Raw genomic sequence first — 19,671 nt, forward strand, 5'->3', positions numbered from 1 at the left:
AGGTTTGGCAACAGAATTAAGGGACCCCCTTCACTTTCTCTGTCTTGTTGAATATATGCAAAGGGACTCCCCTATTCCAAGTCAAAGTGGGGAGGGGGGGCGCTGGGAGAAGGAGGGCAAAGAGTAGAACAAGGATCTGAGGTGAACCTAAAATAAAGAGCAAAAGGGTTTTTGAGGCCTAGAAAGTGTTCTTCTTGATTCTGAACAAGGATCTTGGTTCACTTAGTTCATTCAGTGAATATTTATTGAGCGACTGCTGTGGTCATATGTCAGACAATGGCCATACAGTGATGAGTAAAACCATATAATCTAACCAGGGATCCAAATAAACAATAAATAATTGATCAAACTTGGTGCTAATTCTCTTTAAGGAGATGATAGTCAAGCAGAGAACCTAAGGTTCAACATGCTTGGTTCTCCACTGCTCTCACATGTTGCTTCTTAGATGCAGGCCTGGAATAGAAGGCCACAGTGGCTTCTGCTATGCCGCACCATCTCTGAAACAATTACATTCCCTCTTCCGACGGAGAGAGTCTAAGAGAATTAGAGCAAGAGAGCAGAATGAACACAGCTTTGGGGACTTGTGGCACAATATAAAAAAAATCTTCTATGTGTATAATTCGTATCTCAGAAGGAAAATACAGAATCAGATATAAAATTATAAACAGATATAAATACAGCAAATAACAAATGTCATACAGTTTCAAGAAACCTCAGAAGTCTCACCCAGTTATCTTTGCTGGAAATAAAGTTAGCACCTCCTTATAAGATGTTCATTTATTTGTCATATAATTATTCATCAGTAACTAGCAAGTCAGCCCTGTGCTAAGAATTGTGGAAAAAACAAAGATAACTTAGATGTTAATCCTAATACATAAAATGACTGTAATACAAAAAATAAATACCTTAAGAGAGGTAGAGTGATAGAAATGTAGAGCATGGGAATATCTTTTGTGACCTAGCCTTGAAGTTACACATGGTCATTTCTGTTTTATCCTATTGATTACACAGGTAACTCCTACTCACTGGGGGAGGAGACTTCTTTTTTTTTTTGGGAGGAGACTTCTTAAGGGAGCGGATACTAGGAGGGGAGGTCTTGGGTGCCATCTTGGAGACTGGCCATCACAGCTTCCTTGCATCCACTGCTCTTTGCTAGTTTCATGGAAAAGTATGGTTTTTATTTTGTCTGGGTCTTTCTGATTGTTACTATAGGAGTAAATGTCTTCAGTTCTTCTGTATTTTACCTACAAAGAGAAGTCCCTCCCATTAGAATTTTAGAGAATGGTAATTGGCACATTTGCCTATTTGAGAGAACTTAATGGTAAAAGTTATCCTATACCAGTTATTTTTTTCAGTTGTCTGATCATATGCAGAAAAGAAAACTGAGCCACTGCTTTGCTTTTTCTTATGTAAAAAAAGCTGGATTGGGGTGCAGGTTGGTTAAATGACTTGATTAATAGAACCACTTAAGGTAACAGAATTGTTTATATGAGAAATGCATTCTGAGTTCCGAGTTAACCCAGCAGTCTAGAAAAATAGCCTTTATATTACAGTCTATTTTTGTGTAGTGGCTGCTCCCCATCTAATAACAAGCAATATTAGATACCTGAACCACACTTTGGGGCAAGCACAAAACAGTGTAGCTACAGATAAAAATACCAAAGAGAGAGTTTTCAGTTTGGTTCCGACAAAGTAATTAATTGTTTATGAAAACAAAAACGTTAATGCTCCTTTCTAGTTTTAGAGGAATATAACAGAATCCAGCATCTTCACAGTATAACTTTCACAGTGTCCAGGACACAATCCAAAATTACATTTGAATAATTAAGGAAAAATGTGACCTATTCTCAAGGGAAAAGACAAATCAGCAGAGACCAACCTGCTTGAGAGGAACCAAAATGTTGGCCGATGAGGATTTTAAAAGAACTATTCTCAATGAAGTAAAGAAAAATAAGTTTGCAGTGAATAAAAGACCAGGGGAAAAAAAGAAACTATACAAAAGAAACAAATGGAAATTCTAGAGTTGAAATACAATATCTGAAATAAAAACTTGACTTGATGGGCTTAAGAGTAGAATGGGTGTAACAGAGGAAGAGGCAGTGAGCTGGGAGGTAGAACAATAGAAATCATTCAGTGTGAGGAACAGAGAAGAAGGATTGAAAACAAAAATGAACACACAGCATCAGGGATCTGCCAGACAATGTAGAAAAGCCTGATAGAGGTATAATTGGTGTCCCAGAAGGCACAAATTTTTCCTCATTTTTCTCTTAACTAACAGAAATGCCTCAAAAATGTTTGAAGAAATCACATCTGAAAATTTCCTAAATATGATGCAAGACCTAAGTTCACATTTTCAATGGGCTCAACGGACCCTAAGCAGTATAAATTATGAAGAAAACAATGCCTAGGCAAAGCTACTGCAAACCAAAGATACAATGAGGTAACACCTCACACCTGTCAGAATGGCTAAAATTAATAACACAGGAAACAACAGGTGTTGGCAAGGATGTGGAGAAGGGGGAGCTCTCTTCTACTGTCAGTAGGAATGTAAACTGGTGCAGCCGCTCTGGAGAACAGTATGGAGGTCGTCGAGAAACTAAAAACAAGGGGTGTCTGGGTGGCTCAATCAGTTGGGCATCCGACTTTGGCTCAAGTCATGATCTCACAGTTTGTGGGTTTTAGCCCTGTGTGGGGCTCTCTGCTGACAGGGGAGAGCCTGGAGCCTGCTTCAAATTCTGTGTCTCCCTTTCTCTCTGACCCTCCCCTGCTCACTCTGTCTCTCTCTCTCTTTCCCTCTCTCTCAAAAATAAATGAACATTTAAAAAAAAAAGAAACTAAACATAGAACTATCCTATAATCCAGCAATTGCACTGTTAGGTATTTACCCAAAGGATACAGATTCCAAGGGGTTCATGTACCTCATTGTTCAAAGCAGCATTATCAACAATAGCCAAACTATGGAGAGAGCCCAAATATCTATCTACTGATGAATGTATAAAGAAGATGTGGTATGTATATACAATGGAATATTACTCAGCCATCAAAAAGAATTAAATCTTGCTGTTTGCAATGAGGTGTATTGAGCTAGAATGTATTATGCTAAGTGAAATAAGTCAGAGAAAGACAAATAGTATATGATTTCACCCACATGTGGAACTTAAGAAATGAAACAAATGAATACATGGAAAGGGATGGGAAGAGAAGAGAGAGGGAAACAAACCACAAGAGACTCTTAATGATAAGGAACAAACTGCAGGTTGTTAGAGGAAGGTAAGTGGGAGATGGGCTAGATGGGTGATGGATACTAAGGAAGGCACTTGTTATTATGAGCACTGGGTGTTGTATATAAGTGATGAATCGCTGAATTCTCCTCCTGAAACCAATATTTGACTGTATGTTAACTAGCTAAAATTTAAATTAAAAAAAATCAAAGATAAAAAAATCTTGAAAGCAACCAGAGAAAAATGACAAATTACGTACAAAGGAATCATTCAGAAGAATGTTACCTTCTCATCAGAAACTGCGAAGGCCAGGAAACAGGAGAACAACATTTTTAAAGTTCTAAACAACAACAGCAAAAAAACAGTCAACCTAGCAGCCAGCACAAAAATACTTCTCAAGAATAAAAGCATAATAAATGCATTCTCAGACCGAATGAAGCTAAGCCTTAAATGAGGCCCTGCCAAAATGGCAGACTGTATTCACACCAAGGCCCATTTTCTCTGGGTGGCAGTGTCTGTCCTTCTCCTTATCCACTTCTCCTTTCCTTTCCCTGTAATTTAAGCTGGGAAAAAAAAACTTTTTTGCTAAAGGGAGGGTAAATCTGGTAGCTGTTCCCACAATAATGAACATGCAAATGACATCATGTACTTTCTAAGGAATTCCAAGATCATCATTTAGGTGCTTTTGGTAAGAGAATTTTATTATTTTAACATGTTAGGTGAAATAAGTGTGACAATGCACATAAGTTAATGTGCTAAATGACATACATGTTCTGGAACATAATCTTAGTGGCACAAAGATATCACCATTCGCATAGCTTATTTAGGGTTAAATGTTGAACGGCAGCTCCGAAAACATTGAGTTGAAAGAAAATTGTGTGATAATTGCTGTAAACTATCTGTATAGTTAAGCCAAAAGTACTAACATTTGTGACAGATTTTAACTCATTTTTATAACTCACTTAAGGATTCAGATACATAATTTTTTTTTTTTTGGTAACCGCCTTGGTATTTCATCTAAAGTGATAAAAACTACTGAGTTGGAAATCAAAGATACCAAGGCTTCATAATTGCCAGCTAATAATTATTTCGTTGTAAACTGAGACATATATGGGGCTTCCATCCCTCCTTACTGGCAATTCATTTCATAATCACCTCTTTTTTTTTTTAAGTGTATTTATTTGTTTTGCAAGAGAGAAAGCAGAGAAGGGGCAGAGAGAGTGGATGAGAAAGAATCCCAAGCAGGCTCCGCGCTGTCAGCGCAGAACCCACCATGGAGCTCAGTCCCATGAATCGTGAGATCGTGATCTGAACCCAAACCAAGAGTTGGACACTCAGCTGACTGAGCCACCCAGGTGCCTCCGTAATCACTTCTTATCGAGATGTGCAACACTAGCTTTCCAGCCTGCTCTCCCACTTGCCATTCCCTTCCATGGGCCAGACATTCTGGCCGGAGGGAACTGTGTGTTTAACCCTGTGCGCCCTGCACATTCACAGAGCTGAATCCCTGCTCCCTTTCCCTGGAATATCATGGTGCTAATATTAATTTGGAACAATAGATTCCTTCGCGGCAACACCTAGACTGACGTTTTGATTCAGAAATTTTACCATTGCACTGTGTATTGTGGTATGCTACCAAAAGAATCACTTATTGTAAGAATAGGAAACAAGAACAGCTATAAACATTGCTTTACCTTTTTTGTGTGCCAAGGAAGTGTGCTCGCTGATTTTATCTGCGTCTTGCACATCATCTTCCCAGCATCCCTTGCGATGTTTGCCCCATTCTAGAAATGAAGAAACCGGAGCTCAGAGAGATTAAGTAAACTGCCCCAGGTCACAAAGCCAGGTGGTATAGAGTTATCATCTGCTTCATTGTCCATACTTGTAACCTCTGCACTGTGCACACTGCCTCCAGCTTTGGTCTAGAGTCACCTCTGTATGTTTAAGCCCCTCTGCTAGCTCCTTTAGAGCAGAGACGGAAAATAACTTTCTTGTTCCTGCATCATTTCATGTAATAGGGGTGTAGGATATTTCATATCTGATGAGATCAAGGGAGGTTGGCCATGCCCAGCAGAAAGGTCCCCTAACTCATGTAATCTCATCCCTTATAGCTTGCATTTTTTTTAAATGTTTTATGTTTATTTATTTTCTTAGAGTGCATGTGTGCACGAGTGAGGTGGGGGGGGGGGGCGGGCAGAGAATTCCCAAGCAGTTTTTGTGCTGTCAGCACAGAGCATGATGCGGGGTTCGAACTCATGAACCCGTGACATCATGACCTGAGCCAAAATCAAGAGTGTGATGCTTAACCAACTGAGCCACCCAGGCACCCCTGCCTGCATTCTTCATAGGGGCAGCTTTTCTCCAGCATGAAGCAGAGAAGGCATTTAATAGACGTGTCATAAAATGAATTTAATTAGCTTTTTATATCCAGCGGTGAAGAGTAGGAACTTCTGCTAAAAGAATTGTCCAAGGGAAATTAGATTCCATATAAAATGAGGATCCACTTACTTGTTAATGTGAGCCTTTTCAGCAGTTTCCTTCAGATACTTGTCTTTTTAATTATGGGAGATGAGGAAAGCATTAGGAAAAACCTGGCTTTCAGTTTTCTACACCTTTATTTGTTACTCTGTATTGTTAAATTCTTTGGGCAGTGTCCATGTATAGCTCATGCACAATTGTATTAAGAAGCAGCAGCTGTTAAGGCAATAAGAGTGTGAAGTAAATAATTCACAAATGACTTGCTTGTTTTTTACTCTGCATTTGCATTGTTTTATGGTTCTGCCCAGGGTTCTCATACTACAGTGTAGCTGTAAAGTTTGGAAGCAAATCATATTATTTTACCTTGTGTATTAGCCAGGGTTCTCCACAGCAACAGAACCAATAGGAAGTGTGTGGGGGTGAGGGGGAGAGGGGGAGAGGGAGATTGATTTGTTTTGAGGAATTGGCTCATACGATTGTGGGGGCTGGCAAGTCAGAAAGCTCCAGGGCTGGCTGGACACCCAAGGAGGAGTTGATGTGACAGCTTGAGTCTGATGGCAGTCTGGAAGGGGACCTCAAGTCTTTCTCTCCTAAGGCCTGCAGCTGATTAGATGAGGCCCACCCACATCACGGAGAGTGATCAGCTTTATTCCAAGTCTACCGATTTAAATGTTCATCTCATCCAAAAAATACCTTCACAGAAACATCTGGTCTAGTGTTGGACCAAATATCTGGCTACCATGGCCTAGCCACCTTAATACAAAAAATTTAATCATCACGCTACATGTAGTATATCATCAAAAGAATCATTTATTGTGCGTTTGCCTGTGCTTCCAGACTTAGTGGCCATACTGCATAATAGCATTTTGGATATGGTCTTCTCATGTTAATTTTGTCTGTATTAGGAAAGAAGCAATGATTATAAAATAAACTTTAGATTCATGTCCTCAACTTCACAGAATGCTTCATCAGGGTAATATCTTTCTAACCCGTGAAATTCTCCTGCCAACCCACAGGTGTGCTGCTACAGACTCTGGTGCTTATGTGATCACATGGGGTGAACAGAGGTTTTTGAAAGCCAGAGGGATAAAGGCAAAGTAAATAGCAAAGGCAGATCTTGTGAAAACTTTCATATAAACTCTGACATTATTTGACAGGCGAGTGTATAGCTGGTTTGCATGAGTGCACCCATACCAGCTGTGAAATTATTGACGGTATTGAAGTATTTCTACCCAAGTTGGTGAACAGGTATTGGGCGAAGTTCCCTAAGTTCCCCAGCTGCCAGGTCTGCTTCTCCCCTGAGATCTCATAATCCACAACAAAAGGCTAATGACTAACAGAGCACAGGGCTCCAGGACCATGCTTCACCAGCATAAGATCGTTTGGGTTTTGTTTGTTTTAATAAGGTATAATTTGCATACAGTAACAGTCACCTTTTAGTGTACATTCCTGTGAATTTTAACAAATACATGCAGTCATAAAGCCACAACTATAATCAGGATACAGAATAGTTCATTCACCTCAAAAATGTCTTCCCGTGTCCCTTGGAAATGAACCTCTGCCTGCCCACTCCAGCCCCTGGAAACCGTGGTCTGTTTTGTGTCCCTATACTTTACCCTTTCCAGAATGTCATGCAAATGGAATAATATAAGCTTTTATAAACATTCATATATAGGGTTTTGTGTGAACATAAATTTTCATTTCACTTGGGTAGGATACCTGAGAATGCATTTGTTGGGTCATATGGTTAAGTGTATGTTTAACTTTATAAAAAACTGAACTGTTTTCCAAAATGGCTGTGCCATTTTGTACTTCTGTGAGCAACTTATAAGAGTTCTTGTCGGTTTTTTTTTTCCCCTTTCAGACATGCTAATAAGTAATGATACCTCATTTTAATTTGTATTTCCCTAGTGACTACTGAGGTTGAACATCTTTTCATATGCTTATTTCTATCCATATATCTTCTTTGGTAAAGCATGTTCCAATCTTTCAGTCATTTTTTAAAAATTGGATTGTTTTAAATTATTGACTTTCTTGAGAGTTCTTTATATATTCTGAATACATGTCTTTCATCAAATATGTGATTTGCACATATTTCCCACCCGTCTGTGGCTTGTCGGTTGTTTTAACAGAATTAACTGGTATATGTTGTAGCACCTCATAGTACCCACCCCCGCCCCCAACACACACGACTCAAGATACATTTAATTTAATCCATAAATAAGACCTTTTCCAAAATCCTGTTTGACAGATTACTGTCATTTTCCTGTATATTCATTTCCCTAAATGTGGCCATCCTGCTGGGTAACCAAATACAGATATTTCTAATGCTTACTAGGTTGCTAGCACATCTCCTGACCCTGAGACTTGTGATGGACCCCGGTGAGCACCCCCAAGTTATTTTTCTCGCACCATATGGATGACTCAGTGTTCTTTTTCCCATTTCCTTTTTATCTTTTCTCTTTCAGACTTCTTTATCTATGTGTGATGACTCAAAACAACGGATCTGTATTTGGAACTGCTTAGCTATCAGTATGGAAACTGCTAGATAGAAGAGAAACCTTGAACACGAATGAACAGCAGCAGAACACCTATAATACAGTTAGAAAATGTGTAATAGAAACTTCAAACATTGTGGTAGATCACTGGAAAGAGAGGATATCAGAGAAGAGTTCATAAAGGAATTGGATTTGGGATGATGAGTAAGATTTGTATTTGGAGTGACAAGATGTGGAAATTTTCAGGCCTGGTGTGGCCTGTAGGCAGGAGTGGCCGTGGTGCATTTTTAGTAGAGACTAAAATGTATTCCCCTGTTCACTATATACTGGGATCAGGACTCAAAATCTCCTCCATCTGTACCTATTCTCTAGGGCAGTGATTCTCAATCAGGAACAGTAATGCTCCACTCCAGGGTGTTTGGAAATGTGTGTAAGTTGGGGAGGGAGTCGGCTTTAAGCCTGGGGTCCCTACTGACATGTGTTAGGATGCTAAATGTCTTGCAATGCACACAAAAGTTCTAAACAGTTAAGAACTTGTGCCCCCGCTAACTGCTAAAAGCACTCCCAATAAGAAGCATTGCCAGTTATTTCATGCCATCACAATTATGCTTTAAATATTATTCGTGCATGATTCCCAAATAAAGAAAGCTTCATTCAGCCTGGACCACTTGGTCTGACTCTTATATCCAACCACATCCAGTTGGCATTTCTGCATAGATGTGTACAATTAAATGTTAACATATCTATAATCAAACTCCTAATTCCCTTATCTCTCAACTCAGTCTTCCACAATCTGCTACATTTTAGTCGATAGAAACTTCATTCCTCCAGTTACTCTGCCCAAAAGCTTTGGGGTCTTTGATTTCGCTTTCTCTCACATCCCACAACCAACTCATCACATAGCCTGTTGGTTGTACATTCAAAAATATATTCAGGCTCTTGTCACTTCTTACTACTTCTTTACTGTCACTTTGACCTAAATTACCATCATCTCCCACCTGGATTATAACAGTAGCCTTCCTACTTCTGTCTCAGCCTCCATTAGTGTATTCTCTACAAAGTGTCTGGTGATCCTAGCCAAGTCAAAACACAGATCCCGTTTTGCCTGTACTCAGTCATCACTCTTGGCATTCCTTATACTTAGCATAAAAGCCAGAGACTTGGAAGTGACCTGTGAACATGTACATGACTTGTCTTCTAGGTTACACCTTTGAATTCCTCTCCTATCACTCTCTCCCTTCTAACGTCCACTTAGCCGTTTTTGCTCCTCCCTTTCTCTTGAGCACACCAGACTCCTGCCTCTTTGCACCTGTTTTTCCTCTATCTGGAATACTGTTCTCTCAGATTTCTTTTTTTTTCATGTTTATTTATTTATTTTGAGAGAGAGATTTTTTTTCATGTTTATTTATTTTGTGAGAGAGAGAGAAAGGATGCAAGCGGAGGAGGAGCAGAGAGAGAGAGGGAGAATCCCAAGTAGGCTCCATGCTGTCAGCACAGAACTCCACACGGGACTCGATCTCACAAACTGTGAGATCATGACCTGAGCCAAAATCAGGAGTTGGACACTCAACCAATGTAGCCATCCAGGTGCCCCAGATTTCTTCATAGTCTAACACCACATGTGTTATAGCTCCCATTGAAATTCTCAATCTTAGGGCGCTCCTTAGACATATTAAGAATGGTTACTGTAAAGTTTGTATGTGATAATTCCATAACCTTACATCTTTTTTAAAATTCTTTTTTAAAATCTGTTTCTCTTGATTTTATTTTAGACAGTTTTATCTATATTGTACCTAGTTAGTTTTGAGTGCCTGCCAGATGCAGTATATAAGGAACTGTGACATTATGCTAGGCCTCAAATTGCATTATCTCCCTGTGGAGAGGACTCAAGTATGTGTGCCTTTTATCAGTTTATTGCTTCTCAGTTCCAGATCTACCCTTTTCCTTGGGACTGACCCTTGTAGAATTTTTTTCCTTTGTCGTTGATTTATATGAGGCTTCTCAATAGAGGGCCCTAGAGAGATAGTGCAAGGTCAGAACAGGGGTTTCCTTCCTGCTTCCAGGGTGCTGTTTTCTGTGCAGCAACCAGCAAAAGGATGCCCAGTAACACCTCAGCAGCCTTCACTGTCCAGCTGAAACCCACACTCTCCAGCAAATTTCTCTGCTGTCTTTTTCCTTTGATCAATACATGCCAGGTACATTTTTTATTTGAAAGAACCAGGTTTTGTTTTTATTTATACTTTCTATGCTTTGTTTCCTTTTGATCAATTTCATTTCTTATGTTTTTCAGTATCCTATCCATACTTTGTATTTATTTTGCTTTGCTTCTCCTAGTGTGTATATCACACACACACACACACACACACACACACACACACACACGCGTGCACGCGTGCGCGCGCACACACACACACACACACACACACACATCTCCTGAAACCATCTGTACAATTAAGATCATAAACATACCCATCCCTAAGTTTTCTCATGCCCCTTGATAGTCATTCCTTCCTGCCCTCATCCTGTCTCCAGACAACCACTGATCTGTGTTCTGTTATTATACACTAATTTGTATTTTCTAGAGTTTTATATGAATGAGTTAAATAGTGTACACTCTGTTTTGGTCTGGCTCCTTTCACTCAGCATAAGGATTTGGAGATGTATTCATGATGTAGTGTGTATCAATAGTTCATTCTTTTTTATTGTTATATAGAATTCCATTCTATGGCTATACCACAGATTGTTTCTGTTTACTTGTTAATGCGCATATGTGTTGGTTCTAGTGTTTGACTTTATTACAAATAAAGCTGCTATGGACATATGTTAACTGCCTTTTAATGGTCCTAGACTTAAATTTACTTGGATAAATATCTAGGAGAGGAGAGTCTGGACCATATATATCCTTAATTTTTTAGGGAACTGACAAACTTTCAAAAAATAACTGCGCCATTTTACATTCCAACCTGCAATATAAGAGATTTTCAGTTCTTCCCTATTTTTGCCACTTTGGGAATAGTCAGCCTTTTAAATTTATCCACCCTAATTGTTCTGCAGTGATACTTCATTATATTTTTAAATTGCATTTTTCCAGTGAGTAAGAGTGTACATCTTTGCTTGTGTTATTTGCCATCCTTATATCTGCTTTAACATAGTGTGTATGTACATCTTTTCCCCATTGTTTTTTTGGATATTTGTGTTCTCATTGAGTTTTGAAAGTTCTTTATAGATTCTGGATACAAATCTTTTATCTTCTGTATACTTTGCAAATATTTTCTCCCAGTCCATGGCTTGTCTCCTCATTGTCTTAACGAGGCCTTTTAAAGAGCAGACATTTTTTATTTTGATGTAGTCCATTGTATCAATGTGTCCCTTTGTGGATCTTGCTTTTGGTGTAACCCAGATCACAATGGCTTTCTCCTGGATTGTCTCCTGGAATTTTTAAGGTTTATGTTTACATTTTGGTCTGTAATTCATTTTGAATTAATTTTTGTATATGGTGCAAGTATGGCTAAAGTTCCTTTTTTTTTTTTTTTTTTTTTTTTTGCATGTGGATATACAGTTATTCCCACACATCTGTTAAAAGTACTTTCCTTTCTCCACTGTACCTTTGTTGAAAATTAGTTGTCCTTATATGTGTGGGTCTATTTTTAGAAACTCTCCTTGCTCCATTGATCTATTAGTCTGTTTGACAACAACACCATATTGTCTTGATTACCATAATTTTACTGTAAGTCTTAAAATTAGGTAATGTTAGTCCTCCAAATTTATCTTCCAAATTGTTAGATTATTCTAATTGTTCAGCATTTCTACATAAATTTTAGAACCAGAATTTCAACATATATTTAAAAAGAAAACCTGCTGTGATTTTGATTGTATTAAATTATAGATCAATTTGAGGAGAATTAATATCTTAGCAGTTTTGAGCCTTTAAAACTATGATCACAATAAATATCTTCATTTCTCAGCAGTATTTTGTACTTTTCAGTGTACAGGTCATGGATATCTTTTGTCAAATTTATCCCTAAATATTTCATATTTTTCATTCTATCATATATGATATTTAAATCTTTTTCAATTTCCAGTGATTATTGCTACCGTATAGAGTACAAATAATTTTGTATATTGATCTTGTATCCTCCAAACTTGCTAAGCTCACTTCATAGTTCCAGTAGTTTTGTTGTTATTGTTGTTGTTTTGTTTTTTGGTGGGGTTTTTTTTTTTTTTTTTTTTTTTGGTTTTTGTTGTTGTTGTTGCTGTTGTTTTGGTGTGTGTAGGTTCTTTTGGACTTTCTACATACACAGTAATGTCTTTGGGGAGGAAAGGCAGTTTTACTTCTTCCTTAAAAAGAATCTAGTTGCCCTTTATTTCTTTTTCTTGCTTTATTACACTGGCTGTAAGCTCTGTACAATGTTAAATAGAAGTAGAGAACAAATATGTTTGTCTTGCTGAATTTATTGGGAAAACAGTCTTTCACCAAGTATAATATTAATTGTTGTTTTGTCATAGATAGCTTTTATCAGATGAATAAACTCCCTTCTATTCCTAATTTGCTAAGAGGGTTTTTTTTTTTCTTTTCTCCCTGGAATGGGTGTTGGATTTTGTTAGACAATTTTTCTGTATCTATTGAAATGACTTTATGGTTATTTTTCTTTTAAGTTTTAGTATAGTGATTTACATTGATTTTCTTATATTAGTGCAATCTTAATTAGTAAGATAAACCTCATTTGGTCATAGTAGCTTGATACATTGTTGAATTCACTTTGCTAAAATCTTGTCTAGACTTTTTCCAACTATGTTCAAGAGTGATGCTGGGTTTTGTTTTGTTTTGTTTTTTTCTCTTGAAATGTGTTTGTCTGGTTTTTGTATCAGGATAATGCTGGCTTCATAGAATGAGTTGAGAAGTATTCCAACCTTTTAACTAAAATTCAACTTCTTTAAATATAGGGCTGTTCAACTTACCTATTTCTTGAGTGAGCTTTCTAATTTTTATCCTTCAAGGACTTTGTATTAGCATAAAGTTGCTTATTGCCTTTTTATTATCTGTAGAAGTTGGGCAATGTCTCCTTTCTCATTCCTGATATTGGTAATTTGTGTCTTCTCTCTGGTTAGTCTAGTTAGAAATTTTTCAATTTTATTAATCTTTTCGAAGTTCTAGCCTTTAATTGATTTTTCTTTATTATCATCCCATTCTCTATGTCATTGATTTTCTTGAGGCTCTTTATTATTTCTTTTTTCTGTTAAGGTTTAATTTGCTCTTTTATTTCCAGTTTCTTGGGTGAGAGCTCTGTGTGTAACATGTTATTCCAGGCAGTAATTATAATTGTTATTATAATAACCTTTGCTGACAGTTCTAACATCTGTCAGTTCTTGGTTGATTTCACTTACATGATTTTTCTCATTGTAGGTCATGTTTTCTCACTGGAAAGCCTGGTAATATTTTACTGGATGCCGGACAGTGTGAATTTTACCACATTGAGTGCTGGGTATTTTTGTATTCATACAACTATTCTTGGTATATGACACAACTAAGTTAATTGGAAACAGTTTTATCTTTTCAGATATGGCTTTTAGGATTTGTTAGATGGGAATGGAATAATGTTCCGTCTAGTGTTAGTTATTCTGCAGTACTGAGATAAGACCCTTACGTGCACTCTACCTAATGCATCATGAATTATGAGGTTCAAGTCTGATAAGAACAAACACTGTTTTCATCCCTGTATGAGCTGTGGGCACTGTTACCTTTAATATCTTCAGCTGGTTCTTTCTCCAGCCTCGGATAGTTTCCTCACATGCCTAGGCTGATCAGTACTCATCTGAATACTTATGGGGGCCTTCTGCAGATCTCCAGAACTCCCTCTTTGTGCATCTCTCTCCTCTGAGGTTCTCTGTCCTGCAAACTCTAGCTGCTTTGGACTCCCTGAACTCTTAGTTCCTTGTCCTCAATTTATGGTGCCTGCCATCCTGTGACTGATTTCCTCTTCCCTGATTAAACTGTTCTCTTCAGTCAGGTCTGTGCTCAAGTGTCACCTCCTCAGAAAGACTTATTTTGATTAATACAGCTCTCACTCCCCTCTCGCTCTGTTTTATTATAGATTTACCTTTTCACTGTCTGTCTCTGCTCACGATAGTAAGGCCCACTTCTGATCTTACACGTGTACCTAACTGGATTTCATACTCATATGTATCAAATATCCACAAAAATGTTCATAATAGCCCATCATTGGAAACAGTCCAAATGTTTATCATTACTACACAGCAGTGAAAATGAATAAGCTATAGTTCATGCGACAACACGGATGAATCCCAGAAATAGAATGTTGACAAGTGGAGCCAGACACAGAAGGTGTCTGTTCAAATAGGCAAAACCAAACAATAATGTTCGAATTTGAAATACCGGTTCCATTTAGGATATGGGTTTTTCCCAGGCAGGGGTTCCTAGAGTGGCCTTCTGAGGTTCTTTCCTTGAGCCGGGTGGAGAAATTGGTTGAGGGAAATCAGTTGAGTCCCATATTGTCTCCTCTGTAAAATCTTCCCTAATTCCCTGAACAGGTGGTCATTCTGTCTTCTCTGAACAAACATTAGAACAATTATACTGTAATTTTTACATTTTCCAAGGGAAGGAGTCATCTTGGTTTGGTTTGGTTGGTTTGGTTTTTGTTGTTTTGAGTATCTTTGGTGTAGAACCGATGCTCTGGAGACATTTTCTGGTGGGAGGAATGAGCAAGTGCAGGAACTTCAAACATATGAGCCACGGGCTTCTGCAGCCCATGCCTGTGCCTTCCCATTGCCTGTTTCTAGTTGAGGACAGAGATACTATCTCCTGTTGTATCTGGAGAGCCAAGATTTGTTGGTACCTGTTTGTCATTAGTCTTGACAATGAAAAGTCTTGAGACTTAGGTAACCTGGAGGTCAGATAAGGTCAGACTTCCTTAGATTTGGCAACCTGGCAACCACAGGAACAAAGCCACCTCTGCCTTCTGGTGGCTACAGGGCATAAGGCATAACTTCGTGTACTCACAAGGCTTCGCTGTGAATATTTTCCCCACAAGTTTATGGAAGGATCCATCAGAAATCAATTTGCTTTGTAGGGTTTCTTCTCCCACACAAAAATGCTGTGAAACCAAAATACGATAACTCAACAGAGTACTCTTTTTTCCTTTTAATTTTGAAAATTTCAATGAACATGCACTTGGAAAGGGTAATCAAATGAGGATAAAGGGAGCTTCCAGAGAAAACTGTGGTGGTCTTGGGAAGGGAAGTTCCTTCAAAGTTTGTCCTTGCTGGAAGTAACTGGCCCTCAGCAGTGCTATAGCTGAGTTCCAACTGATGAGTTTACATTTCTGTGCCAGGCTTTATTAAGGAACCCAGGATAGCATCTGTTCACTTTGAAAAGAATTCTGGCAATTCAGCAGCGTCTTAAGATTTTAAATGTATATTTTGATTAACACATTTTTATTGGCATATATATTCTTTTCCTTTTTTGCTAATACTACTGTGAATGTGTCTTTCTGCAGCTGTGGTGCTCCCATTCAAGTTTCTGAGGTGAAGCTGCTTTCCTTCTCATCGGGGCAACTAACCGTCTTCCTCCCTGCTGAGGTGAAGGCCATAGGGACAGAGAATGATCGCGTCCTGCCTCTGCAAGAGCTGGCCATGAGGCGTCTACATCACACATACCATACTTTCCTTAAAGGTACACGGGGCTTTTCTCTTTTTCTGCCTCTTACTCAGTGAACTTGGAAATTATGTTTTATGCTGCCAAAGTACTTTGGTGTCCATTTTTTTTTTTTATGGGTAGATCCAAATTTACTGTTTTAACCAGTTTTAAATGCCCAGTACAGTGACATGAAATACATTCACTGTTGTGCAATGGGACTTTTTTTTAATTAAAAAAAAGTTGTAATTTTATCAATGGTGATCCCTTCAGCACCGCCTACTGACACAGGAGCATTTGCTAAAATATGGTCTTCAGTCATAAAGGACAGAGGTTAAAAGTTAAACTATGAGGTTTAGGGGCACCTGGGTGGCTCAGTTGGTTAAGCGGCCGACTTCGGCTCAGGTCATGATCTCACGGTTTGTGAGTTCGAGCCCTGTGTCGGGCTCTGTGCTGACAGCTCGGAGCCTGGGGCCTGCTTCAGATTCTGTGTCTCCCTTTCTCTCTGCCCCTTCCCCAGCTCACACTCTGTCTCTCTCTCTCTCAAAAATAAATAAAGATTAAAGAAAATTTAATGTAAACCATGTGGTTTAAATGAAGGAAATTGGTATTTGGGAACATGTATCTGGTGGAAGTGAAAAGCCTGGCAGAGACACTTTTCTTTTGTGGGGAAAAAAAAAAAATGAAAGGTCTTATCCTCAAAGCAAAGTTGGGTACCTTCCAGCAGAGTGGGTTTTTGCCATGCAGTCTGCTTACATCTGAGAAATTATACACCTGAAGGGGAGGAAATATCAGGAACCTTCGGCACTACCACCACAGCATGCTAACTCTTGGTTTGGAAAGGATTTGGCGGTACATAGATTTCAGAGGTGTTGTGATGTGGGTCTCGGAGACGCTTTGAAAAAGCTGTAGGCCATGTTAAATAAGCTACATTTCAAGTTTTTAAAACTGCTAAATGTTTTGTCTTTGCTTCAAAAAAAAAAATCCATACGAAAGCATCTAACATCAGTCAGCCTTCTAGAAATGTCTAATACAAAGTTGAGTTGGTTTTTAATACTAGACAGAAAACTGATAATTATTCACCTATGGGTAAGTTCCATTTTTATAAATGGTTATTGGTAAGTCCAGATAGATCTAAAGGATGATAAGATCATTTGTATTTCCTTCCCAAGGACGAGTCTGTAATTTTTAGGTTTTGCCTCATTGTGACCACTTCTCTTTCTTCTGGATGTTTGCCATCGGTGGGAATCAGTGTGCACTTGTGCTCAAGATTGTCTGGGCCACTGGGATGTTTTGCTTTCAACGTTGCTTTTGTATCGCTCACGCTCAGCCGAGAAGGAGGCCCCCTCTTTATTAATGACAGCTTTATTAATGAAACAGGGAAAAGCTTGGTTTCATTATTTTTCTTTCTTTGATTTGCTTCCCGCTTTCCTTCCTTTCAGTAAATACAATTTAGCTTGAGTAGTGCTAAATGCCCAGTCGATTTTGGGAAGAACTTAATGGAAGTCAGTGTTAGTCTTTGGTGCCAGCCCTTTTTTCTTCTTGGTCTCTCACAGAACGTTTTGTAAACCCTCTCTGGGTAAATTAATGCCTTTTTTTTTTATCTTTGTTCTTAAAGAATATTTGGTGTTATTCTTTCCTTGCCTCTGCCTCAGGCCAGCTTTTGTTTGCTCTTAAAAGAGCAAATTTAGGCTTCCTCTTTAGTATCAAAAAAAGTTAAAAAAATCTTTCATTTCCAAATAATGCAGTGCCTATCAGATAACAGTTATTTTCAACACGCAATACTTTTTAACTAACCGAGTGGACTGAGTAACAAAGAAACGTATTTCAAGCCCCGTGTAAGGAAATCTGATTTTTTTGTATTCATGCCTGATTTTCTCTTGTGTTCCAGATTTGAACTTTCTGTCTCCGATCTCGTTACCCAGAAGTCTCCTGGAGCTGCTGCACTGCCCCCTGGGACACTGTCACCGGTGTAGTGAGCCCATGTTTACAATTGTCTACCCCAAGCTCTTCCCCTTGAGAGAGACGCCGATGGCAGGCCTGCACCAGGGGTAATCATGCCTAAGTGGGCACCAGGGCTTACACCTGGGAGAGGGGTGGAGGCCATGCAGGGAAGTATTGTTAAGTCAGCAGCTCTCAAGGTGCCCAGAGTGCTTCCTGAGATACAGCTGAAGGAAACAAAAGCACATTCTCAGCATCACAAGAAAACTGGACTTCCCTCTATTACTTTCTTGGCCGTGTACAGAAGAGTTTTATTGCATATGTTCTTTAGAGTAGCTCATTCTTTGCCAGGAGCCTTTTCCTGCTATTCCGCTATTCACAATAGTCTTTAGGCAATAAGGAATGTCAGAACAAAATATTTGTTATATAATGGGACCAGCCCAGCCCTTCTATTTAATTGGCGTTGCTAACTGAAAGTACATGGCTGAACATTGTGTGTGTGCGTGTGTGTGTGTATGTGTTTCTGTTTTGAATTTCTAACACTTCCAAATGCCATTCTCTTGCCACTCTCTATTTATTGGCGCAGTGCCTTGAATTTGCTAAGAATGTTCACCAAGCAAAAACCCCTAAACTGGTGGTTTAAAAAAAAGAAAACCAGACAATTAAAATTAGGACATCAAATGAAAAATCCCCCATTAACACAACCTTAGCATATAGATATTCTAAACTTAGGATTTTCTAAATTCACGTTTTTCAAAGTTAAAAAAAAGAGAAAGTACTAGAACGCCTCATTTATCCATCCAGTGGTATTTTGGGTTAGTAAGTTTTTCAGAGAACTTGTTACCCCCTATTGAGTGCCAAGAAGCATTTACTTTGTAAGCATTTCTGTAGAAAGAGAGCGAGCCTGGGCGGGGTGCTGAAACTCTCTGAGCCTCAGACTGGGGAGAGAACATCGTGCTGGGTGGGGCTGTCATGAGGATGAGCAGATGATGAAGGTAAAGGCTCTTCAACAAGTGGTAGTTACCTTTACCAGCGGTGTACCCAGTCCCTCGCACAACGGCACTTCTCTTTCTCTTACCCCGAATAATCCTGTTTTGTTACACTTCCGGTTCCTGTTTCCACTTTCGGTATTTTTAACGTTTTTTGCTTCGTTGTGCCTGCCCACAAGAAGCCTTCCTCCAAACCTTTCTAAATTTGCTACTTCCAATCCGAAGTGATCACATCACCAAATTTAGTGGGATTCCGTTTAGATTGGAGTGAAAAGGACTGAGTCAGAGTCTGCGTGTATTACTTCCTACACGAATAAAATTAACAAATGAAATAGACACAGTGGAGGAGAGCCATAGTTGCATAGGGGCAGGTGCCCAGGCCCTGACTCCAGCTCCTCCGCCTGGAGACCTTGAGCAGAGGACATAAAATCTCTAAGCTTCAACTTTTCATTAATAAGATGAGCATAATATTAATATCTATTTAATAAGGTCATTGTGAGGATAAATGAGATCATTCATGGAAATAGCCCAGGCATGTAATAAATACTAAGTAAATGGTAACTATTTTAATCTATTTTTTTTAGCGCAGAGACTTTTAAAAATTTCTCATATGTGTGTGTTTCTAGCAAATGCTTGTCATGTTAGTAAGATATCATCATAGGATAATCTTAACGAATTCATTAAACTATCGTAAAACCCTTATGCATAGTACAGTGTTTTGTTGTTATTTTTTATAGAAGACATTTTCTTATTGAAAATATGAAAATGAAAACAGTTCTGTATGGTCAGGATACCCTGTCAGTAGCTGATAAAATTCTGAGTACCTTTTTCAAAAAGATAAACTTTCTTTTTATCATGGCAATTAACTTGTGAAAGTAAATTAGATCCTTCAA

General features: G+C 38.6%; 1 protein-coding gene across 3 annotated transcripts in view; it reads left to right on the plus strand.

The window, feature by feature from the left end:
- Positions 1-19,671, plus strand: part of LRRC28 (leucine rich repeat containing 28) — a 154,391-nt gene that overhangs the window by 114,253 nt on the left and 20,467 nt on the right. For all 3 annotated transcript variants that reach the window (XM_045448764.1, XM_045448766.1, XM_045448765.1), the window contains 2 exons: positions 15,712-15,887; positions 17,740-17,899. In XM_045448764.1, the coding sequence (XP_045304720.1) occupies positions 15,712-15,887; positions 17,740-17,899 (336 nt within the window). The remainder of the gene's footprint in view (positions 1-15,711; positions 15,888-17,739; positions 17,900-19,671) is intronic.

Source organism: Leopardus geoffroyi, chromosome B3 (assembly GCF_018350155.1).
Source record: "Leopardus geoffroyi isolate Oge1 chromosome B3, O.geoffroyi_Oge1_pat1.0, whole genome shotgun sequence".
NCBI classification, from domain to species: Eukaryota; Metazoa; Chordata; class Mammalia; order Carnivora; family Felidae; genus Leopardus; species Leopardus geoffroyi.